The 25331-nt window shown below is 44.5% G+C and overlaps 1 protein-coding gene and 1 long non-coding RNA gene across 2 annotated transcripts in view; one reads left to right on the top strand and one right to left on the bottom strand.

The window, feature by feature from the left end:
- Positions 1-116: 116 nt before the first annotated feature.
- LOC103160438 lies at positions 117-7305 on the bottom strand. Its single transcript, XR_004769781.1, has 3 exons — positions 6718-7305; positions 935-1053; positions 117-755 (listed from the first exon to the last, which is right to left on the bottom strand). It is a non-coding gene; the product is annotated as an uncharacterized LOC103160438 (long non-coding RNA).
- Positions 7306-7866: 561 nt separating this feature from the next.
- Oxsr1 (oxidative stress responsive kinase 1) overlaps positions 7867-25331 on the top strand; it is an 89518-nt gene continuing 72053 nt past the window's right edge. The window contains exon 1 of the mRNA XM_027415366.2: positions 7867-8234. Within this exon, the coding sequence (XP_027271167.1) occupies positions 8165-8234 (70 nt within the window). The 5' untranslated portion in view covers positions 7867-8164. The remainder of the gene's footprint in view (positions 8235-25331) is intronic.

The raw sequence follows: 25331 nt of genomic DNA, 5'->3' as shown, positions 1-25331 counted from the left end.
TCAGACCAATCAGGTGCCTTAGGCAGGCAAGGTGAAACAAATGTAACACATCTTTACATTGTTAAACAAATACAGCATAAACAAATGTAACATATCTTTACATGGTTAGAGCCCACAGCATAAACAAATGTAACATATCTTTACATGGTTAGAGCCCACAGCATAAACAAATGTAACACATCTTTGTATAAAGTAATATTTCACAACAGATGGTGTCATTTATTCCACTTGGTACCTAACTCAGCAATTGGTATTGGGAATGACCTTAACATGAGATTCCGGAATTGAATTGATCACATATGTTCTGTTGGGAAGCAACAACCTGGCACTCCACATCAAGCTGTGTCATCAAAGAAACAAAAGGTCACTACAGGTCCGGGTGAGGTGAAAGTCAGCCAATCTGAGCCCCAGTCCTGGGTGTTACCAGGTACACTGATCCATCAAGTTGGACTGGTACCTCAAGCTTCTCTTGTGCAATGGATGTGTTATATGCTGAGTTTATTCAGAGACATAAACTCTTGTAACCCACAATCCCACTGCCTGTGTCTCCACCTATGCCTTGAAAGGAACACACTTCATCCATTAATAGAGGAAAAGAAAGCACAGGTTTCATTCATTCCAGGTTTCATTCAATCGTCTAGTACCCCAAAGTGACAGCTGTTGTATCCAGTCTACTATGGAATGCTTTCAGAAGCCAATGGTGCAGGGGTGACTCCCATGGACAGCACTGCTACGGGTCTGTTGGAGGTCTGGATCTGGGTAGTGACAAATGGTATGTCAGCTGATCAGGAATTTGGAAAGGACAGATTAAAGACTGATGACAAGGAGGGCAAGGGGAAGAGGTCTGTAGATGGATTGTCCCACAGAAATGCTCATGCAATGGCATTTCTTGTGGAACATTTGTCATCATGAGAGTTAAAATGGATGATGCTACCTGGAGACATCAGTTGGCTTCATCCTCGGATGTGCTAGTGTTTGCTGGTAAGTCCATTTACAAAGACGTCATAATGCCAGGGAAAGGTACTACGGTGGCATCACAGAACAGATTTCTCTCTGGTCAAAGAGGTAGACATTAAGTAGTCAGAAGCAATGAAAGAAAAGAGCTGGAGACATGGCTCAGTGGTTTAGAGCACTTTTTGTTCTTGTGGAGGACCCAGGTTTGATTTCCAGCACCCACAAGGCGGCCCAACCATCCATAACTCCAGTTCCGGGGGTCTGACGTCCTCCTACGGCCTCCATGGGCATCAGGCATGCACATGGTGCACATGCTCATATGTTAGCTTCAAGGTACTCATTCATATAAAATACCTACATCTTTAAAAAGAAAAGGAAGAAAAAATAGGTTTTGGTAGGTTGTAGGAAGGAAATGGATGAGTTCTGGTAAGGAATAATTTGGAAGAATTAGGGTGATTTCAAGGACAATGTTTTTATGACATAAAGTCATGGGAGTTGAGCCCTGAAATGAGTCCAAAGAGTCTAGGAATAATCCCCTCATAATTCCCCTTCAGAGGGATGAGAAAATGAGAGGCCTCTGAGAGGAGAAAGAGCTGGGAAAGGACCAGAAGGAATTATCCCACAATCTCAGGGACCTTCGCTTTTTGAGACAGGGTTTCCCTGTGCAGCTCTGGCTGTCCTGGGACTTGCTCTGTAAAGCAGACTGGTTTTGAAGAGATCCACCTGCCTCTGCCTCCTGAGGGCTGGGACTGAAGGTATGAGCCACTCACTATGCCTGGTTGCATTTTGTTTAAGACAGAGTCTTAGCCTTGAACTTGCTATGTAACCAAGGACTTTGCACTTCTGATTGTCCTGCCTCTGCCTCCCTAGTGCAGGGAGAAGAGGGCTTACCACCATGCCTGCTTGCTTGCTTATTTTTGTGATGCTGGGGTTGTAAGTGGTCTCATTCCACTACTGAATGTCACCTCGACTCTGCTTTGTTTCTGCCTTGATGGAGAGTCCTTTAAGCTGCTTTCATATGGTGGCTGTGTATTTCTGCTGCTACACAATACCTACTGAGTATTTTCACATTTTCCTTGTGTGGTTTCCTTTACTTCCCCATTCTTTAAAATGCTGTGACATGACATGTTGCTTAGAATAAATGCATAGGAGTTTATCTTGGCTGTACACCATACAGTGGAGTTTTGGGGTTATAGCAGAAGCATGGTTTTTGCTTTGCCAGGTCATATCAAACTGTTTTCCCAAAAGATCTTCCATCAGCTCACACTTCAATTTGCTGAGGATGAGAGTTTCTGTTGTCCTTCCTTTTGGGCAGCATTTAGTAGTCTCTCATTTACAGCTGTGTTAACTGGAGGAAGGTGAAATTTTATCTATTTTAGTCACACACTTGTACATATATATTTAAAGCCAGTGTCTCATGCATCCCAGGCTGTCCTGGAACTTGTATATATATATATATATATATATATATATATATATATATTGTTATGATTAAAAAATAGACAGAAAGCAACTTGGGGAGAATATGGTTTGTTTGGCTTACAGAGTACAAGGCAGGAACTCAAGACAGGAATCTAGAGGCAGGAACAGAAGCAGAGGCTATGGGAATGATGCTACAATTAACATTGCCATGAGGTTTGTTTTATTATCTATCTATTGAGATGGTCTCATGTAGCCCAGGTTGCGCATGAATTGACTTACATAGCCTTGCACTCTTGCCTCTATTTCCCAAGTTCTCGGATTGCAAGAATCTGTCAGCATGCCCAGTTGTAAAGTACGTTTTTATATTTGTTTTTGAGCAGAATGAATATAGGTCAAGGAAAAGTGAGATGTGTTTCTGAAAGTGGGAATGGCACCAAAGGAGGAATAGACTAAGTAGGCTTTGAGGCTTAGTAAATCTGTAACAGATACTGTTTGACATGTTGACAGCACCTAGTAACCTGCCACTCACTTTGAGCTCAATTATGAGCTCATTAAGATGACGTGGTGCAAGTCCCAAGAACCTGACAGTCCTCCCTGGCTCAGGGCCAAGACTGATTGATACTCACACTCCACTTTGGACATGGACTATTTCTCTCCTATAATCACCTTCACATCTGCCTTGTATGCCCTAAGTGTCTGTCACCGTGGGCATGCATGATCTGGACTCGAGCAGATGGCAGTTTCTCACTGGGCTCGTTTCCTAGCTTAAGTACATCCTCTGCAATCACAGCTGACACAGTTACACAAAACTCTGATCTCACATGTGCTCTGCAGGGTGTCATGCCAAACACAAAGCAGAAAGCATGCCTATGTGTGGTGTGGCTGCTGGGAGCAGGCAAACGTGCCTTGCCCTAAGTACTGCCATTTTGATTTCATGCCCTATTTTACCTGTTGGGTGAAACAAAGTTCAAGTCCCCAGGCCCTCAGAGACCTGGGGACTTTCCAACAGCTGACCAACCTCCTCCTTAAACAACTGAAACAGTTCATTACGAATCCTTAGTTCTCTAAAACATTAAGGCTGTTCCTAGTAACAGAAGAACAAATCAATCTATTAGGATGGACTGAAAAGCTTGCATTGTCTGTGGGTTGACCATGATGGAACACAAAGGAAAGCCCCTAATCTTTGCTTTCTGATTGGTGGGAAAATGTAACTGTAACTTGGCACAGATATTTGTGGGTTTGGGCTTAAATACTCGATGAAGTGAACATCTGGGGGGGGTCAGCTCGGGATTCAGTTTCTGCTGTGATGGTCAGTAATAAATCTTGTTTTGTGTGACCTTTGAGTCTACTTGGGTTGTTTCAGAGCCTCAGACCTACATCATGGTTACTGTCCCTTCTTGTAAGAGGGGATGGCATTACATTTCATGTGACATGTCGTAAGGACTCCATGGGAGGGACAGATTCCAGTAGTCTATAATTGGCCCTGGTCCTGATAGGAAACTGACAAAAACAGCTCATGACAAAAACATAAAATTGTGCTCTTAAGATATATTAAGGGCTGGGCAGTGGTGGCTCATGCCTTTAATCCGAGCACTCAGGAGGAATAGACAGGTGGATCTCTGTGAGTTCTAGGAGAGCATGGTTTACAGAGCAGGTTCCAGGACAGGTTCTAAAGCTACATAGAGAAACCCTGTCTTGAAAAAAAAAAATCTTTCAGAGGGGTTGGGCTGTGTAGCAAGCTTTTTTGGACCATCAGCAGACAAACCATGACATGGAGGCTTATTATTATGAAAGCTTGGTCTTAGCTTAGGTTTGTTCCTAACTAGTTCTTATTAATTTTTTTTTTTTTTTATGTATAAAAGTGTTCTGTCTGCATGTACAACTTCATGCCAGAAGAGGGCAATATCCCACTATAGATGGTTGTGATCCACCATGTGGTTGCTAGGAATTGAACTCAGGTCCTCTGCAAGAGTAGCTAGTGCTCTTAACTGCTGAGCCATCTCTCCAGTCCTCTAACTAGTTCTTATAACAAGGTTTCTCTATATACCAATCCTGGGTGTCCTGGAACTCGTTCTGTAGATCAGGCTGGCTTCTAAGTCACAGAGATCCACCTGCCTCTGACTCCCGAGTGCTGAGATTAAAGGCGTGCACCACCACCGCGTGGCAAATTAACCCATATTTTTAAATCTGTGTTTTTACGTGGCTTGGTTACCTTTACTTTGCACTACCCATCTTGCTCTGTGTCTAGTTGGTGACTTCCCCTTTCTTCTTCCCAGAGCTCTGTCTGGCAGTCCTGCCTACAATTCCTTCTTAGCTAGCTATGGGCAGTTTAGTTCTTTATCAAACCAATCACAGTCTTCTTCACACAGCATAAAGGAATATCCCATAACAGGGCTGTAGCTCAGTGGTTCAGCCCTTGCTTAGGATGTGTGAAGTTGTAGGTTCCATCTCTCTTGTATTGCCAAGGAAGAAGAAAAAAAAAATCAGGTTCCTCACAGGGGGTGCCCACTAATTTCTAGACTTCAAAAGCAGTTTCTTTTATTTAAAAAGTCTATAAAACTTGAATTACTATAACTACATAATTACCTGCTCATGGTTACCCAAGACAGCACTGGTCTTGAAATCTGTCTTTTTCTCTCTATTCTAAAGGTGCTAATGGCAAAACTCAAGCCAGGAGGCTGCTTAAGTGAGCAAGGGCATGAACACGCTTTCACAACCAGTTTCTCAGTCCAGTGATACATGGTGCTAGAGGCTTTGTAACGTTGGTAACATTCTTTGGGTCTGTTGCCCAATTTGCCTTGAGTCTTGGTACATGAAACACATCTGTGACTTGTCTGTGTGTTCTCTCCCTTCCCAGGCACTGAGGTGGGGAAGCATGCAGGGGAGCTAACACTGTAAGGACTAAGACATTCCTGGTTAATATCTATCTTTTCTTTTTCTCTCCTCCTGTATGTGCCTCAGGATGGGCCTTCATGAAAGCCAGGCTAACGAGAAGTCTACCAATGAGCCACACTCTTAGCCCCTTCTCTTCCTTGTCTCTGGTCTCTTAATAGAACAACTCTGAGATGTGTTTTCAAGACAGAGTTTCTCTGAGCAGCCCTGGATGTCCTGGAACCAGACTGGCCTCAAACTCAGAGATAGGCTGTCTCTGCTTTCCAAGTGCTGGGATTAAAGGCGTGCGCCACCACCTCCCAGAAAGGCTTCCATTCTTTAGAGTGCCCACTGAGGTCACCCCCTTAAAAAACTTTGCACTCATATTTCATCTCAGAGCCTGATTTGGGAGGGAGGGATCTAAAGTAACATGGGGATGGCTTTGAGAATGTGGGAAAAACAAGATTCTCCTCCAAAGGAAATTATGCCGTATTCTCAAGAAACTAGGGTGGGATGTGGGGAACTGGTGATAGAAGGGTCAGGGTCCCAGAACCATTACTAGTTTAAAAAAAGACTTAAACTACCTTTTTTTTTTTTATTTTGGTTTTTCAAAACAGGGTTTCTCTGTGGCTTTGGAGGCTGTCCTGGAACTAGCTCTTGTAGACCAGGCTGGTCTCGAACTCACAGAGATCCGCCTGCCTCTGTCTCCCTAGTGCTGGGATTAAAGGCGATTGCCACCAACGCCTGGCAAAAACTACCTTATTTAAAGCACATTTTATATAGCTTGGCTCACTATTTGCTATCACAGTACACCTCTCCTGTATGGTCCTTTATAACATAATTGCTTATCTATTAATTTACTTAAGCTGTCTACACTACAAAAACTGCATACTCCACCAAAAACCAGACAAAACTAAGTGTACTCTCGTTAAGTCAGTACTCACATGGAAGAGACTCTAGAGGCTGACTTGTGGCCTCAAATCCTCAGTTCCTTGTTCATTAAAACCACGGTACTGTAACCTTATCAGGCCACAGAGAGAAAGTCATGGACAGCAGAAATAAAATCATGAGATCTATAGAGCAGGCTCTGGCTCTACAGATCCACTGAGGCACATGTATGAAGAGGCAAACAAGAACAAATTAATGAATATACAGTGATGACATCTAACGATAATTTAGACCCAGCTTCTTGAAATCTCACCACGAGACTGGTAGTTCCTTTTCTTGGGGGAAAGGGAAAAAGAGAGGAGGCAGTCCTGAATGAAATATAATGTTAAGGTAATGAAAGAAAAATGTGGAGTCTGTCCGTGATTGACACAGACCAACAGTTCCAGACAATTTTTGGTTTACTGATCTTTTTCGGTTTGATTTTTAGAGACAGGGTTTCTCTGTGTAGCTTGTAGACCAGGCTGGCCTCGAACTACAGGCGTGTGCCACCACCACCCGGCTGATCTTTCTAGAGTTACAAACCTAACCCCGTCCACTTCCTCTTCATGTTACTCTCACTCTCCTCCTTGCAGTAAGAACGGGTCATCACATGCAGTACAAATGTGCCGTCCGTAGCGCCCGGAACAAATTCTACAGCCAGACCTGGCAGCTTGGTTGGGACTGGAGCACTGTCGTTTGCTTTCCTGAGTCCTGCAAGGGCCGGCCCAGACGCCACTCTTGTGAGGTGTCCTAAGCAGAGGAGAGCTCGGCGGGGTCTGCATCCATGCACTCCGTCAGGGTCACGCTTTCATGTCCCCACCCCACCCCGCTCCCATTTTACCAGAAAGCGATCCGAGAAGACAGAGCTGTGAGGGTGACAAAAGGCAGGGCCCTCGAAGTGACCCCAAGGCGCGTGACCGTCCAGGCCCCCGAGGCAGGTACTCATTGGCTCTTGGGACACGCAGCCCAGAAAAGACACAACCCGCTCCCGCCCGGATCCTGGAGGCGGCGCAGAGAACTTCCGCCTGAGAAAAAAAAAAATGTCATCACGGGCCGAGCTTCCGGTCCCACGGCAGAGCCGCAAGACCTTTTATCCTAGTTGGCTGCGATCCGCGAACCCCGCCCAGCCGCGCCCTCGGGATCCTCCACACCCTGGGGAGCGGCTCGCACGTTGCGAGGGTGTGACGGTGACGCCGTGACGTCACCGCGGAGCACGGCGTCCCGAAAGGCTTCGGCTCTCCGGCGTAACGGCGAGCGGAGCGCCTGGAGGCGGGACTAACGTGTGACTGACGTCCACTCCCACCAGTGGCCCTTCCCACGCTGCCTCAAACCAACCAATCAGAGAGAAGCGGAGACCGCAACGTCCCTCAGCCGCGGCGGGAAGCTCCGCCCCCGCCGCTTGGCCCTCCGTGGCCGCCATGCTTAGTGTGGCTCCACGCCCCGCGGCGGCCCGCTCTCCGTGGGCTCCCAGACGCCCTCCGTGAACTCCTTCACGAGCATCCCTTCCCTCTGACTACCGACTTCCACGTCTGCGGCCCCTCCCCGGCTCGCCGCCCGTCCCGCCACACCTAAGATGGCGGCCGGAGGCGGCGGGTCCGGTGGAGGGGGCGGGGCTTCCCGGCGCGGTGACGTCAGCGCGTCGCGCGTCGGCAGGTGGAGGGAGAAGGGAAAGTTTGGCCGTGCCCGGGGTTCGGGTGGAGGGCGGGACGGAGGGGCAGGGCCGAGGAGCCGCTCGCGTCGCGGTGCCGCGGAGGCCGAGGCCGGCTCGTGGGCCGGGCTGGCTGGGGACTGCGGGACGCGGAGCCGCGCGAGGCCAGGTCGGCCGCAGCCGCGCGTCCCCGCCTCGGGGCCGCGCTTGACCGCGCGCCCGGGCGTCGAGCGCCCCGAGCAGGCTGGGCCCGGCGGCTGGTGGGGGGCGGCGGCTGGGCGAGCTGACCCGAGTCGAGCCGCGTGCGTGAGGGGCAGCGCGGAGCCAGGCGCCGCGGCCGTCATGTCTGAGGACTCGAGCGCCCTGCCCTGGTCCATCAACCGGGACGACTACGAGCTGCAGGAGGTGATCGGTGAGAGCCGAGCGGGGGGCGGCGCGCCGCCGGGCAGGGGTGGGGCCCCCTCCGCAGGCAGGGGCTCACCTGAGACCGATGTGCCCGTCCCGTGCAGAGAGGCGCGTGGACGGGCGGCGGGCCCGGGCTGAGAACTCCACATGCCTGCGTCCGCGCGCCGGCTCCCCCGAGTGTGCACCAAGTGCTAGTTTGCAGGGGTGGGGCTGAGGGAAGCTGCAGGTACCCGGTGCTGAGCTCCTTACAACCGACTTCTTCTCCACGCTGGCTGAACAGAAGGAATGAGAACGCTGTAACGGGTCTCGGTGGGTGGCGGGAGGGAAATGAGCGAGATTAGTTGTAATAAAGGGGTGGTATGGACGAGTTAGGTGGAGAGCTGTTGAGTCGAGCCCTGGCGTGAGTTGTGAGTAGAGGGAAGATCTCCCGTCCCCACTTTGAGGGGTGAGGGTATAGGAAGAGTCGGAGGAGGAGAGAAAGTGCTTGGTAAGTTTTAGGACCAGAAAGAGGGCACCCTTGAGTCTCAGGGACCTTTGAAGCCATGGTAAGGATTTTGGAGTTTTAAGTGTCCTTGGAGGGCTTCAACCAGGAACCATGGCGTGGTTACCATGTGTTGAGTATACCTGAGTAGGGCCTGAGAATACCAGTTGGCTGACACCAACTGGTGTTCAGGCATTCGCAGAGGTGCACAGTGCCTGAGGAGATGTTTAGGGGCAGGGTTGGGCGGAGGGATTTGTAGCACACAGTAAAGCAGTGAGCATAGAAATCAAAAGGGCATGGGTTTAGTTAAACAAAGCTTTACTCAGCTGACGTGAGCAGAACCCCGAGTGTTGGAAGCTTGTCTACACTGCGAGCCTCTTGCCTTAAAAGTAGATTTATAACAGGGACCATCGGAAGATCCCATAGTTGTGTGTGTGCCTGTTTTCCACCTTATTTTTTGATCAGTCTTACTAGTTGACCTGGAACTCGATTACCATTGGCTGACTGGTTAGCAAAACTCCAGAGTCCTCCTGCCTGCCGGAGTCTTTCCATGGGTGCTGGGGGGGGGGTCCATACTCCACTTGTTATGCCTGCTCAGTGAGCTCTTCATACTGAGCTATCACCCCTTTCTTCTAAGGGTGGTTCTCAGGTAGCGCAACCTGGTAGCAGATTTGCTTTCTATCTGCGGCTGGTCTTGAACTCTTTATCCGCCTGCCTCCATTTCTCTAAATTTAATTTTTATACTTGATTGGTCTCCTGTTTTCCAACAACATGGAGTAAATTTTATCTAAAAGACATCAGCTTTCCGGTAAGATGGCTCAACAGAACACTGCTGCCAAGGCTGGTCATCTGGCACCCCCTGCCCACCCCCATAGAAGTGTAATAAATATAAAGGATGTTTGATCTTTAAGTCATTTCACAGGTCTGTCCTTGCAGCATGTTGGGTCTTTAACATGTCCTGGTTGAGCTAGCTATGTCTACATCCCTCTTGCTTGGGACCTTAAATTTCATATTGAAGGACAGGCTTAAATGGGAGATTCCAGAATGCTTTCGTCAGAAGAGTAAGAGAGTCCCTGTTACTGTTGTGGAAGAATAGCATTGCTTTTCTTTCTGGTGGGGTGTACATCCTTCCTAGTTCTCCACAGTCTAATGGTAGGAGTGGGTGGAGTCCTTCTTGGTGCTTTTGCTGTTGAACTACAAACTTTGAGAGTTGCAAGGGCTGTATCGATTAGTGACATTCGTTTTGTATGCTCAGAACTGGAGAAAGGATGTCTGAGTGGGCAGTAGGAAGGGAGTCTGTTAGTTTTCTAAGAGTGGATTCTCCAGTCACATAGTGGTCCATGGTTCATCAAAGTTTAGGAACACCAGTGTGATTTGGTCATCTCCTGATGGCTGAACGGATGGCTTAGCGTTTAAGAGCACTTACTGCTCTCCAGAAGACCTGAGTTTGGATCCTGGTACCTGCATCAGGTGCTTACAGCTGCCTGGAAAAGGAGCTCCAGGAGATCTCATGACCTCTTCTGGACTCAGGCACCCACATACATGACATTTGAACACAAAGATACACACATATATACATAGACAAAAAATAAAAATCTTAAACTGTATTAAGTATGACTTAATACCACGAATTTCAGTCTTTAGAACATTTAGTGTTTTGGGGGGGTGGTAGATTTCAGTCATTATTAAATTTGTGATTTTGGGGGATAACTTTAAACCACAACTTCACCCAGTTTTAGACTATTCCCACCATCCCCGTGAGATTCCTTTGTACTCCCTGCCTCCAGTCCCAGGCAACCACACATTTATTTTTGCTATAGGTTTGTCTTTTATGGATATGTCATTTAAATAGGATCATATAATAATGTGACCTTTGCTGTTTGGCCTCTGTCACATTGCATACTGTTTTTCCTTTCCTAGAAAAGTTGGAGGAAGTAGAATTTCATCCCATAACATTAACCCGATTAAAGTCTTCAGCTCAGTAATGTTTAGTGAATTTGCAGAGTTGTTCAGTCATCACCACAGCCCAGTTTTAGCGCATTTCTCTCATTCCAAAGTGATGGCTCACACCCATTTGCAGTAGTGACTCCTGTTCCGCCCCAGCCCCAGGCAAGCACACTTTGCTTTCTGTTTGTATGGATTTGCCCTCTGGACATTTCATGTGAGAGTAATTATGTAATGTATATCCTTGCTGTTTGCCAACTCTTTACATACTTGCTGAGGTTTACCCATGTCCCATTGCACGAAGTAACGGTATGTATAGTTCCTTCTTACTGGACACCAGTTGATGAGTATTGGATTGTTTCTGCTCCTTGGCTGTTTGGAATAAAGCTATTAGCATTCACATAAAGTCTTCTTGGAAAATGTTTTATTTTCCTTGAACAAACTCAGGAGTAGAATTGCAAGGTCGTAATAGTAAGTTTAGCTTCTCTCTGTAAACTGCCAAAATGGTTTTTCAGAGAACTCATACCATTTTACATTCTGATGCGTTTGTGTGAGAATTCCCATTTCTCCACAAGTTAGCAGTTTGTCTTGTCTTGTATATATGAATGTATATGTGTTCAAGGGAGCAAGCCCAGGACCTCACACATGCTAGCCCTGCCCTGTCTCTCTGGTTTATAGCCATTCTAGTGGCTATGAAGTGGTATCTTAGTGCTTTTCTCTCAGGACTAAGGCTGGTGAAAACCTTTTTATTTGCTTGCTTATTAGACTTTGATATATCATTAATATTCTTGCTTGGGTTATAATTTGGTACTTTTTGAGGCAAGGCTCTCCTCAGGAGGAGGCCAGGCTGGTCTTGGATTGTTGGAAGTTTTTCTTTCTTTTTTTCCCTGAGACAGGATATCACCATATAGCTCTGGCTGTCCTAGAACTCCCTATGTAGACCAGACTGCCCTCCAACTCACAGAGATCTTTCTGCCTCTGCCTCCTAAGTACTGGAATTAAAGGTGTTCTACTGCTTGCCTATAGAAATTTTGATCAAAATTTTTATTTTTTATATTTATTTATTTGTTTATTGAGACAGGGTCTAACTATGTAGTTCTGGCTGGCCTGGAACCTTGAGGTAATCCTTCTGCCTCTGCCTCCTGAGGGTTGGGATTATAGGCCTGAGTTACCACTCCTGGCTAAAAGTTTTAAATTTTAGTGAAGATTCTGTTTATATTGATTTTGCTTTTGGTGTATACATACCTAAGATATCTTTACTCAACATCATAGAAACTTTTTTTTTGCTATTTTCTTTGAGCATTGTGACTGTAGCTGTTACATCTGGGTCTGTGTGATACATTTTGAGGTCTTTGTACAGTGAGAGGTGAGGTAAACTACCTTGTTTTGTTTAAAGACATTGAGACATAGAAGAAGATGAGAGAATGGCTTTAGGGAGTCTTCTCTCTCCTCCTGTTATGTTGGTTCTGGGGGCTGGGCTCAGGCCACCAGGTACCTTTACCCTTTGAGCCACCACACTGCCTCCTTGTCCTCACGGTAAAATAACAAAACCCTGCCCTGGGAACATGATAAACATACGGGTTGGGATTCAAAAGACTTCCTTTTAAATAATTTTATCTTCTTAAAGATGTTTTTGCAAGCTTTAAAGTTTCCTATATGATTATTTGTAGGAGTTAGTACCCTCACAGTTAATCATTCATCAATTTAGTAACAAACTTTGAGGCAATTTCTAGTCTAGTGTTGTATTACAAAAGTTTGGCTTATTATGGCTGGAGCGATGGCTCAGCGGTTCAGAGAGCATTTGCTGTTATTCCAGAGGACCTGGGTTCAATTCCCAGATCCTGTGTTTGGTAGCTCACAACTGCAAGTAACTCCAGCTACAGGGATTCTGACACCTTATTCTGTCTCTGTGAGTGTGTGTGCACATATATAAAAATAGAATGTTTAAAAAAAGAATTTTAGCATGGTTTTACTATATTTGATATGTGTGAAGAGAGGTTTTTTTGTTTTGTTTTCTTTTTTCCATTTATTTATTCATTCATCCTCCATTTATTTATTCACTTGTTTACATTATTGAGTGTACAGTGAAGAGGAAGGGATGTGGCGTGGACCACCACTTGGTGACCGTTGCCATTTGACAAAGTTCCAACATTTCAACATTGCAGACAGACCACACTTGTCCAACACCTTTTTAACTTTCATTCCTAACCTAACTGTTATCATCAATGCTTTTCCCTTTGGGAAATTCAGTGTGGGCCTTGGTAGAGGCTAAAAACGAGTATAGTGGAAGCCTAGACTCTCAAAACAAAATCTCCAACACCAGGGGACTAGGAATTCCACTGTGCCCTCCTAACGAACACCAGGAACAGGAATGTCAGAGATTTACTAAACACATCTGATGGCAAGGATGAAATGCCTACAGTTCAGATGCAGGGGATCCCAAGAAGCCTGAGTCCCTTAAAGGCAAGAATTCAGAAATCAGAATGGTACGTCATTATCCTAGTAAAGGGGAAAAACGGCAGTGTTGTTAAGCGGCTGCTCCCCAGAAGTTCTATTCCTGAGATCAGGCATTTGTGTAAGGATCTGTCTCTTGTTTTTTTGTTTTGTTTTTTTCTTTTAAAAGATATTATTTATTCATTATGTTATAATATTCTGCTTCCATGTATAGCTGCACACCAGAAGAGGGCACCAGATTTCATAATGGATGGTTGTGAGCTACCATGTGGTTGCTGGGAATTGAACTCAGGTCTTCTGGAAGAGCAACCGGTGCTCTTAACCTCTGAGCCGTCTCTCCAGCACTTGCTTCTTTCTTTCTTTCTTTTTTTTTTTTTTCTTTTTTTGTTTTTTGAGACAGGGTTTCTCTGTGTAGTTTTGGAGCCTATACTGGCACTTGAACTCACATACATCCACCTGCCTCTGCCTCCTGAGTGCTGGAATTAAAAGCATATGTCACCACTGCCCAGCTGTGGAGAGAGTTTTAAAAATAAGGAATTTGGGATTAGACTGACTAATCTAGACCAGGCTAGCCTCAAAACTCACAGAGATCCACCTGCCTGTGCCTCCTAGTACTGTGTTAAAAGGCTTGCACTACCATGCCTGGCCCCTTTGTCTTATATTTCTCAGATTATTATATATTGTATGAAACATGAAGTTCTTTAAAACAGTTATTTGTGTGTGGGAGGGTTCTTGGTGGTCTGCGTACATGTGTGGTATGGTTGTGTGTGCCCCTTGTGTGGGGCCAGAGGTGGACATGGGCGTCTCCCGTGCTTTCCATGTTGTCTTGTCTCTTCGTCCCTGGACTTCCCCCTGTGCTGGGGTTACAGAAACATGCCTCAGCTTTTACATAGGGCTAGTATCTGAACTCAGGTCTTCAGGGTTTCATATCAGTCACTCTATCCACTGAGCCATTTCTCCAGTGCCATGATTTGAGTTGGAATCTTGTAATAAATACTTTGAATCAGTTTATAAGCTTACTGGAACATCTCTGCATGCCTCCTCTCCTTTTCAGGTTTCATTCTAGTTTTGGTGTATCAGGGATTTATGGTAGACATGGTAATAGACCTGTATAAGGCCTTGACACTGGTATTGTTAAGACTACATTATGGTGACAGAGACAAACCAGCCTGGCAGAAATCATCTAGGCAAGAAAGGACTGTGCCATGAGGCTTTATTGTCATCTGAAAGTCTCTGTAATGACTGCTTACTGCATGCTAGGTCTAAAAACTGGAAAAGTTAGACTGGTTTTGAGATGTGACTTTGGTTGATATTCATCCAGCTTTGACAAAGTCAACTCAATAGCTTTATTCTTTATTTTCTCCTCATCATTTTATTGTTTATGAGTTTTCCACTGGATACACATTTGAATCTTTAAAACCACAATTTCCAAATGCAGACTCTCAAGCATCTCCCCCTAACTGCGTAAGACTTAGGTTCTGTGTGTAGTGATGTGTTTTCCGCTTAGTTGGGAGAGCTAGGGGACATTTTCAGTGAGGCCATCTTTAGATCCTCGCCTTCATAGGGTTGAGCCAGAAATTGCATTTGTCTGCATGTAACATGAAATAATACAGTACTTCCCTCCTCTATCTAGGAAGAGTGAGGTGGCTAGCCATTCAGGCATCGTATCATCTGAGGCCCGTGTGGCTAGCCATGCAGGCATCGTCTCTGAGGCCCGTGTGGCTTAGCCAGGCAGGCATCGTCTCTGAGGCCCGCGGTTTTCATGCCGTCCCAGCTTAGCCTGTGACTCTCATAGTCATGTTTCACCGCCAGTTCACACCTAGTCCAGAAGACAGAGACTTGGCAGCTGAGTTAACACTCTTTCAAGGAGGTTTTTCTTCCTGGGTGCCTTAGTCATTGACTTCTATTTTATTGGTTTGAACTGTGTAATTTGGTCATGGCAAGGAAGACTGGGGAATGAAGCTTTTTAACTGGGTAATACATTATTATTACTTCAATAAAGTAGGAGAAAGTTGTGAAAAAAGCTACTGTTTTGTTCTTGTCAAAACTTGGTGAATCATACCCAGGGTTCTCTTGATAAAAAGAATTAAATAGTTAAATTAAAAAAATATTTTTATTTTATGTAAATTGGTGTTTTGCCAGCATGTATGTCTATGTGAGGTAAGGGTGTCAGATCTTGGCGTTTCAGACAGTTGTGAGCTGCCATGAGGGTGCTGAGAATTGACAGGGTTTCTCTGTGGCTTTGGAGCCTGTCCTATAACTTGCTCTTTAGACCAAGCTGGCCTTGAACTCACACCACCTGCCTCTGCCTTCCATGTCCTGGGACTAAAGGAGTATGCCATCACTGCCCAGAATGGCCAAGTTTTTAATGGTATTTTTCATACACATAAAATTATACTTTGCTTTTATTCATCAACTTTTACTTATGTCTCAGTTACTTTTCTATTGCTATGACAAAACATCGTGACCAAGGCGATTTATCAAAGAAAGCATTTAAGCTGGGCGTTGGTGGCGCCGGCCTTTAATCCCAGCACTCGTGAGGCAGAGGCAGGTGGATCTCTGTGAGTTCGAGACCAGCCTGGTCTACAGAGATCCAGGACAGCCAGAAGCATGACAGAGAAACCCTATTTCCAAAAATTAAAACCAAACCAAATCAAAACAAAAGGCATTTAATTTGGAGGCTCCCAGTCGAAGAGGGTTAGAGGCCATCATGGCAGGGAGTTTGGCAGCAGCAGGCAGTCATGGTGCTAAGTCAGTAGCTGAGTTTACAACCACCATCAAGCTGAGATGCTGTGGCTATTGAAAACTCAAAGCCCACACCCAGTGACAGGCCACTCCCCGAACAGTCCCACCAACTGGGCTTTTTGAGTAGTCAAGTTTATGAGCCTGTGGGGCCATTCTCATTAAACTCCTCAGCTTCATCTGCCCCTTCTCTTTGCTGGCCTATCCTCCTCCGAGGAAGTCTTTTCTCCTGCTTTCACAGAACTCCCACCGTCCTCTCTCCCTTCCCCTTCCCCCCTCCCCTCCTGTCATTGTCATCAACTGATTCTTTTTTTTTGAAAGTTTTTTTTTTTTTTTTTTTTTTGAGACAGCTCACCCCCACTTTGTAAGTCATCATGTTGGGTGTGTGCTATGCTCTAACATTGAAGTTAAGATGTAAGGCAGGGCGGGTGGGTGGAGGAGGTAAGGTAAAGACTGGGCTTGAGGGCGCACACAGGGAAATCTCTGACAGTGGGTATTAAGGCAGTTGTTCCCACACTTGGAAAGTACTTGTGAGGGCACTTCTTATCCCAAGCCTGTGTGTTTACATTAAATGACTGTTTTAGCTGTGACACTAAATAACTAATGGCAGTCTTGCCCTATGCAGTACTTACTTTGCTTATGCTAAGATAGCCATGGAGAACCGTGTGAATAAACTTGTGGTTTAAGGGAACACTCACTGCTTTAAGGTTCTGTTTCAAAGAGTACCTTTAGAATTTGCCTCCTGTGAGATATATATATTCTCGAAAAATATTAGAGACTAGTCAATAATTATGAGTTTTGAATATCCTTCCTTCCCCTATTTGTTATTAATTGCTGTTTTCCGTGTTGTAATTGTTTTTCGAATGAAAACACTATCAGCTAGTCTGAGTTAGTAGTATCAAATGCCTGTTTACTGTATTACCATAGTGCTTTATGTTAGAACTTTGAAACGTTTGAAGTTTTGTTTTGGGAAAATCCTATAAAAAGGATAAAAGTGCTTGTTAGAATTGAAGCTGCAGGTCTCTTACCATCAAATGGTAAAACTCCAGCCCTTTGTCCTTGGCCATTTACTGAATCATGCCAGAGCTTAATTGGTATATTGTTTATAGAGACTTATTCATTAAAGTTGGAGTGACCAAAAGATCATTTTGGGGCCAGTGAGATGGATCAGCGGGTAAAGGTGCTTGCTGCCAAACCTGACAAGTGTTGATACAGAAATTGCCTCCTCTCATCTTAAAGAGAATAAGAGAGTTTATTCTGGGGCCATTTTAGTAACCATTGCCTGGGAACATATATTTAGGACACTTCAAAAATTTGTGTTCCATCAAGACCAGCCTGGTTTACAAGAGCTAGTTCCAGGACAGGCTCCAAAGCCACAAAGAAACCCTGTCTCGAACCCACCCCCCCAAAAAAAAAAAAAAAAATCTGTGTGTGTTCCAAAAACTCTCGGGTTTTACAGAGCAAAGAAAGCTGTGAGTCAGGGCAAGTTTAAAGCACGTTGGTGGGCATACAGAGGCAAGTACAGAAGACAGGGAAGCTTTCCTATAGGCACAAGACGATGTGATGACCTTCTTAGCTTCTGGCTTGGGGGAAGCTTATGGTCTGCTAAGTTAATAGTTCAGACACTGAGGTAGGCAAAGAATTGGCTGTTGTGGAGGACTAGCACTGCTCAGGATGAGGTCGTTAGCCTCTGGACATGCAGTACTCCAGTCTCTCCACAGCCCTGAAATTCTCATCAGTCTCTGCAGGCACAGTTCTCTTCAGGCGTTTTCACTCACAGAGAGCAAACCTCTGTAAGTTGTCCTTTGACCTACACATGCATACTGAGACATTTGATCTCGAGTCTGCACGAATGTACACACATACACACATATATTTACACTCAGTGAATAATAGAAAGATAATTCTAGATGAAGTTATGACTGATATGTTTCAATTTACTATCTCATTGTTCATAGCTAATGAACTTGTGTGTTAAGGATGAGAACTAAGTTAAAACCACTCCATTATCTGTATAGTAGTCCCCTGTCTATGCCTTTTATTTTTCAGGTTTTAGTTACCTATTATCACGGGACACCTGAATATTGATTGATTGATTGATTGATTCATTCATTCATTGAGACAGGGTTTCTCTGTATAGCTCTGGCTGTCCTAGAAATCACTTTGTAGAACAGATTGGCCTTGAACTCACAGAGATCTGCTTGCTTCTGCCTCCTGAGTGTTGTGGTCGAGTGCCACCATGCCTGCCTGAGATCTGAAAATTTTAGATGGAAGATTCCAGAAGTAACTCATGAGCTTTAAATTGTGCACTCTTCTGAGTAGCACAGAGATGGGCTACAGCCCTCACTGTAGGATGTGGTTGTCTAGTGTGTCCCTGCTGCCTTCTCTGTCAGCAGGTGTTCCCTGCTGAAACCATGTGGGACTGCGCTCAGTTTGTGTTAGCTAGCCTTTAGTGTTGGCCCCAATGCCAGATAGAGCAGTGCCGGCAGTTCTCACATACGTGCCAGAGAGAAGCCATAGAGGGCTTCCCTGACAGCAAAACATACAAGCTTCATCAGCAGCTTCTGCGCACACAAGCTCATACATACACACACATGTGCGCGCGCGCACACACACACACACACACACACACACACACACACACACACACACACACACGAACGACAGGTTGACCTTGAATTCAAGATTCTTCTGCCTCTCAAGGCTATAATTAGAGATACAGCATACCCACCCAGCTCCAAGGCGAAAGGTCTTAATATTAAAAAGAAAAAAAAAGGGGGGGGGCTGGAGAGATGGCTCAGTGGTTAAGAGCACTGCATGCTGTTCCAAAGGTCCTGAGTTCAATTCCCAGCAACCACATGGTGGCTCACAACCATCTGTAATGAGATTTGGTGCCGAACACTGTACACATGATAAATAAATCTTTAAAAAAGAAAAAAAAATCAGAGCTGAGGATGGTGGCTCCTTTCTGTAATCTTTTTTTTTTTTTTAAATACTTTATTTAATATGCATTGGTGTAAGGATACCAGGTCCCCTGGAACTAACTGGAGTTACAGACAGGTGTGAGCTGCCATGTGGGTGATGGGAATAGAACCCAGGACTTCTGGAAGAGCAGCCACTGCTCTTAACCACTAAGTCATCTGTCCAGCCCCCTTTCTGTAATCTTATAGTACTGGAGGGGCAGAGGCAGAGGATTAGGAGTTCATGTTTATTTGTTACAGAGAGTCCAGAGATAGCCGAGGCTGTAAGAAACTGTCTCAGACAAAACAGCAGTAATAAAAGCATAGCATAATTGGGTTTCTAAGGTATATGGTGAGAAAGGACCTTGCAGCTGTAAAATTGTGAATCAGGAGATTTTATATTGTTGCAATTACTGTTTACATTTGTTATTTTTTGCATCTTATTGTGCTTTATTTTGAGATTAAACTATCATAATCATATGTAAGAGAAAGTCTTTGTTGTAGGGTTCAGTATTATTCCCTGCTTGCAGGCATCCTCTGGGAGGGTTGGAAGGCATTCCCTGGGAGTGTCAGCTCCAGGTTTCAACCCCATCATGTTTGTGCTTACAAACATGTAGACATAACGTTAGTATAGTTCAGGCTAGCATTTCAGGTTTTGTTTACAGTTAGGTTAAATTATTCAGAGATAGATTAGAATACCACTAGAGAATACACTTGGAAAATTAACTTGATCATTAGTAGCACATACTATAGATGTGAGATTGTTTAATTAAACAGACTTCTGTGATTTGAAAATTCTTCTCCCCACAATCAGCTTCCTTCTATTAGCTGATTCCAAGAATCACACAGTGGCTTCTCACTGATAGCAAGAGAGGGTTACATTTTCTGTACAGTTTTGTATGTACAAGTGAGTCTAAATCACCATCACTTTGCTTAACCCTGTGGTACTCAAGGGTCTCATAAAAGATTTTTCAGCCTTTAAAAAGTTAATTGCAGAGCACTTCAGTGATGGTCTGTGGGGATAGTTTTATTTCATTTTATATTTTATCAGGCAGATGGGCAGATAAAAGCAAACCACTAAAGGGAAGGCAACACAATGCATCTGGTGATCTTTTCTGGTAAGTTAAAACAAAAAAGCATCTATAGTTTATAGGCGGCTTGTAATGAACTAACCAGACCCGGTAGAATAAGAGACGCTTATTTGGGGAAAGAACTTAAACGGAAAACAGCTGACTGGCTGTTGCCGGGTTTCTGCTCCAAGGATGCAGACACTGCCTCCCAGATGCTCTCCAACCTGAAGGGCCTTCTGAGTCCCAAGTCTTTCCGCACCTGTAACCAGGACTAAAAGACCAAAAGGCGTGGTCACTGCTACAGGTGTGGAGGAGATACTTCGTCCACTGAGAAAGGTGTGGAAATCAGGTGTGCCCTGCTGGCTTCAGATGGTTGATGGCAGCCGAGTCTTCTGAATTGTAAAGTAAGACTTGTCAGGGTGGGTGGTCCTATGGAAACTAACATTTTGAGGAGACTGACAAGACTTTCTGAAGTGGCTGTAACAGCACAGGAGCATCCCACTGTTTTCCTCATATTTTCCCATTGACACTATATGTTTATTTTCTGAGGTAGAATCATTTGATGTGTCCCAGAGTCGCCTTCCTTTTTTTCATCTCAGCCTTCCCAGCAACCACTCTTAGCTATTGTGTGCTGGGGATTGAATTTAGGGCCATATTTATCCTAGACAAGCATTCTACCTCCAAAATGGCCCTCAGTCTCGACGCCTCCAAACCTATATAGGCAGGTATTTTATCTAGTAGTGATTTAATCCCATCCCCCCCTTTTCCTTTTGATGTAGCGATCTTAATAGTTGCTGAAGTCGTGTCTTGTAGATTTTGTCATTCTGTTCCTATACCTTAGCCCTTTAGGGTTTCATGTTACCCAAGTGCTCTATCACCGAGCTGTCAGTAGTACTTGTTAGAATTCAGTCGTCTGTACTGGCCTGTCCTTGGGGTTCTGGCAGGATTCGCCCTCAGCTGCAGCCACTGAGAGCACCTCCTGTGCACACTCACTATGTCCCCCTATAAAAGGGTCCCGCCCACCTTCCCTCCTCTATCTTTCTCTCCCTCTGTCTCTCCCCCTCCCCTTTTCCCTCCTGCTGCTCCTGTCTCCCTCCCCCCCCCAAAAAAAACACCTCTATTTGAACCCTGTTGAATGATGTCTTTCTCTCTCTAGCTGCTGCTCTTAAATTATAGCAGTACTGGTCCTCCTGTATTTTTGAGAAGGACTTTTTTTTGTTGTTTGTTTTTGAGACTGGGTCTCATGTCCCACAAACTAGCTTTGAACTTTAGGGAATCCTCTTGCCTGAGCCTCCCAAGTAGGATTTACAAGTGTGGACCACCATGCTTGGCATGTGATGGAATTTTTAAAATTGAGAATATCCTTAGATGCTATTTTATTTTATATATAATAGTTAACTTTAAAAAAAAAAGTATTATGTATACAGTGTTCTGCTTGCACGCCAGAAGAGGGCGTTAGATTTCATTATAGATGGTTGTGAGCCACAATGTGGCTCTTAACCACTGAGCCATCTCTCCAGCCCCATGGATCCTTTTTCTTAAGATTATGTATTTAGAGCCTGGAGAGATGGCTCAACAGTTAAGAATATATAGTTCTCTTCGAGCTCCAGGACAGGTTCCAAAGCTACAGAGCAACCCTGCCCATTGGCCTTGAACTCATCCATCCAGCCACCCATCCATTTTTGACAGGGTTTCTCTGCGAAGTCCTGTCTTGGAACTAGCTTTGTAGACCAGGCTGATATGATATGGAATTCACAGAGATCTGCCTGCTTCTGACTCCCAAGTGCTGAGATCAAAGGAATCAGAGGCTTGTACCACTATGCCCAGCTTTTTTTTTTCTTAAAGGCAGCTACTCACTATGTAGCCTTTGCTAACTTGGAGCTCCCTATGTAGACCAAGTTGGCCTGGAACTCAGTTCCCTCTGCTTCTACCTTCTAAGTGCTGGGTTAAGTAAAGATGTGCACCACCACTACCCGATGGAGTTTTACTTTATAACTTTGAACTCTGTGAGCCTGGGCTGGCCTGGAACTCACGATCCTCTTGTCTTACCCTGATGCACACTTGAGATTGTAGAAGTGATCCACTGAGACAGTGATTGACAACCATGCTGATCAATCCACTTAATATTTTTGTCCATTAATGGCCAGACCAAGAGTGGTCTTGTGACTCTGAAAAGTCTCCATGGCCAAGTTCGGGGTACAGCATTTTTAAAGGCAAAGGCCACAAAGACCATAATTTACATTGAAGTTAATTTAGGGTGAAATTAGCTTTGAAATGTTTGTTCCTAGCAGAGCCTAGTAATTATTTCAACTGATATATATATATATATATTCTTTTTTTTTTTTCTTTTTTAAGTTTTTCAAGACTGTTTCTCTGTAGCCCTGACTGTCCTGGACTAGCTTTGTAGACCAGGCTGGCCTCAAACTCACACATAACAATTATTTTTTGCTTCTATTTTAGCTATTGCTTTAATTAGTTTGGTTAATATGTCTGGACCTTGGCCAAGGCCATGGAACTCTCAGATGTATATTGCCAAGGCAGATGGGACTGTTGGGAGGGTGTAGGGGCTGAGAGCTGTCTAAGCAAACACAAAATAGAGTCAGAACAGGATGCTGTTACCTTAGTCACTTCAGGGCCTGTGTGTTTGCCTCCATCATAAATTGTTGTGTACTTCTCTAGGTTTATTGTTACTGTGTTATTACTATTTATTGGTTGGGGAGGGCTGAAGAAATGGTTCTGGATTAAGAATTGGCTGTTGTAGAGGGCACAGGTTTGATTCCTAGCCCCCACATGGCAGCTCACAACCGTCTATAACTCTAGTCCCAGGGCATCTGATCCCTTCTTATGGCCTCTGTGGGTACTAGGGTACATATATGGTGCACTGACACACATTTCCTCTGTGTGGTGTGTGTGTGCGTGTTTGGGTGTAGCATGAATGTGAAGCGTAGTGTCCATGTACGGTGACTTCTGCAGTTGTTCTCCTTGTGTTTGAGACCTGGTCACTCACTGATCCAACAAAGCTAGCTGGCCAGTGGGTTCCCAAGCTCCTCTGTCGCTTGCTTGCCCGCCACTAGGACTACTGCCTGTGCTGCCCTGCTCAGCTTTCACGTGGGTTCTGGGTCTCATGCTTGTGTGGCAAGTACTTTATGGATGCAGCTGTCTTCCCAAGCCATTTTACAGGTTAATTTGGAATCTTTCTTTTTAAAAAATAATTTATTCTTATTTTATATATATTGGTGTTTTGTCCTCATGTATGTCTGTGTGATAGTGTTAGATCTTAGAGTTACAGACAGTTGTTAGCTGCCATGTGGGTGCTGGGAATTAAACCGGTGTCCTCTGAAAGAGCAGTCAGTGCTCTTAACCGCTGAGCCATCTCCAGCCCCTGATTTGGAATCTTACTAAAGTCAAACTCTACCAAAAAGTCAATGTTTGTTATAAGGGAGTCTGGGTAACTTTGCTCCATAATAGTAGAAACATTCTGAGTTTTGAGGACTGTTTTTATTAGTGCAGTTACTATGCAATACATAAAGCCTTTTTCCTCCTCACTTGCCAGCATTTCCTGAAATTGCTTTGTATTTAGAGGAAGAAGAGAGACTAAAGAAGGAGGAGAGAGAATGTAATGAGCACTTTCCCTGTAGTGTTGAATGTTTTCCAGCTGGGGTGTACTGTACAAGAGAATGTGTAGTGTGGTCATCCACGTGACTAAAGCGTTGTGGGGGTGGAGCCATGTAGTTCCTGTGTAATTTGTAGAGGGTGGAGAGCTGTCAGGGATAATTTGCCCTTCTATGTTTTGGTAAAGGTTCAAGCACTTTTGAACATTAATAAGTTCACTCTAGACCAGATGATACTTGACACATGTGTTTGAACAGTTGAAATAACAAGTAAATAGGTGAGTAATAATAGCACATGGATTGAGCATTTCTCTGCCAGGCACATGGTTGGGAAATGGAAATTTACCCTGTCACTAGTAGTGGAGCTGTAGTATAGATTTTAATCCATTCAGTAGTAGTTCTTGAAAATAGATGACTTTTGAGCTGGGCTTTGAAAGGACATCATGTGGATTAGTAGATAGATATGCTACTTGCATGAAGGTAGTGCTAATTACATTCCGCATGTCCAGTTATCAGACACTTGCAGATGCTGTAATTCAGAGGTCTGAGGAGTGACTTACAAATGCCCACTTCATTCTTAGCGGAGGGAGGGAGGATTCCACCTAGATAAGATTTAAAAATAATGCATGTCAGGAAGGCACCTGATGGGCCACAGAGGGGAGGAGAGAGAAGGGAAGAGAAAGAGTGAGATTCAATTTGTTGTTTAACTTCCACAGCCTTAAAGGGCTTGATATCGCCTTGAACTTTGTTTTGGGGAGTGGGGGTGGGGAAGAAGGGGAAACCAACCAACAAAAACTTTTAAGATTTGTTTTCGAAGCATTGTTCCATGCGCTTTTCAAAATTCTTGGATTAGGAGGTAACGACTTTTTTTTGTTTGTTTTCTGAGACAGGGTTTTGCTGTGTAGCCCTAGCTGTCCTGGAACTCTCTTTGTAGACCAGGTTGGGCTCAAACTCACAGAGATCTGCCTTCTTATTCCTCCTGAATGCTGGTACTAAAGGTGTGGGTCACCACTGCCTGGCTTATGGTTGTCGTTTTCTAAAAAAATAAGATTAAAGTTATTTCTTTTTTGAGAGAGGGTCTCTGTGTAGTCCTGGCTGTTCTGGAACTGGCTCTGTAGACCAGGCTAGCCTTGCAGAGATTTTCTTGCCTTTGTCTCCTGTGTTCTGGGATTAAAGGTGTGTGCCACTATACCTGGCTAAAAGTTACCATTTTAAAATGTCTATTTGGGGGCTGGAGAGATGGCTCAGCAGTTAAGAGCACTGATTGCTCTTCCAGAGGACTCTGGTTCAATTCCCAGCATCCACATGGCAGCTCACAACTGTCTATACCTCCTGTTCCAGGGTATCTGACACCCTCACACAGTCATGTATGCAAGCAAAACACCAAATGTATCTAAAATACAAATAAATAAAAAATGGACAGTTAAATTAAAAAATAGTGTCTATTTGATTACATTTCTTTTTTTGCATTTAGGATATTTTGTAATCATCAATAAGAGAAAGAATAAACCTATCTTATGATGTAGTCACTTCTACTCCTCATTTTTAACTCCTTGCAACCATGATTTTGTCTCTGGATCTGTGTGTTCTGAACATTTTGTAAAAAGGGAATCTGGTAACGTTTTGTCTGCATGTATGTCTGTCCATGGTTGGTACCGAGGGAGGACAGAAGAGGGCTTTGAATCCCTTGTAACTGGAGTTAGAGGTTGTTGTGAGCCAACTACCAAAGTATGCTGGAGACTATGAGAGTAGCAAGTGCTTTTAACCACTGAGCCCTCTCTCCAGCTCTAAACTTTTTTTTTTTTTTTTGCTATATAGGGTAATATGTTTGTAGGTTTTTGA

This window comes from Cricetulus griseus, chromosome 4, assembly GCF_003668045.3.
Source record: "Cricetulus griseus strain 17A/GY chromosome 4, alternate assembly CriGri-PICRH-1.0, whole genome shotgun sequence".
NCBI classification, from domain to species: Eukaryota; Metazoa; Chordata; class Mammalia; order Rodentia; family Cricetidae; genus Cricetulus; species Cricetulus griseus.
The sequence above is the reverse complement of the archived record's forward strand: the minus strand, read 5'-3'. Positions and strand labels throughout refer to the sequence as shown.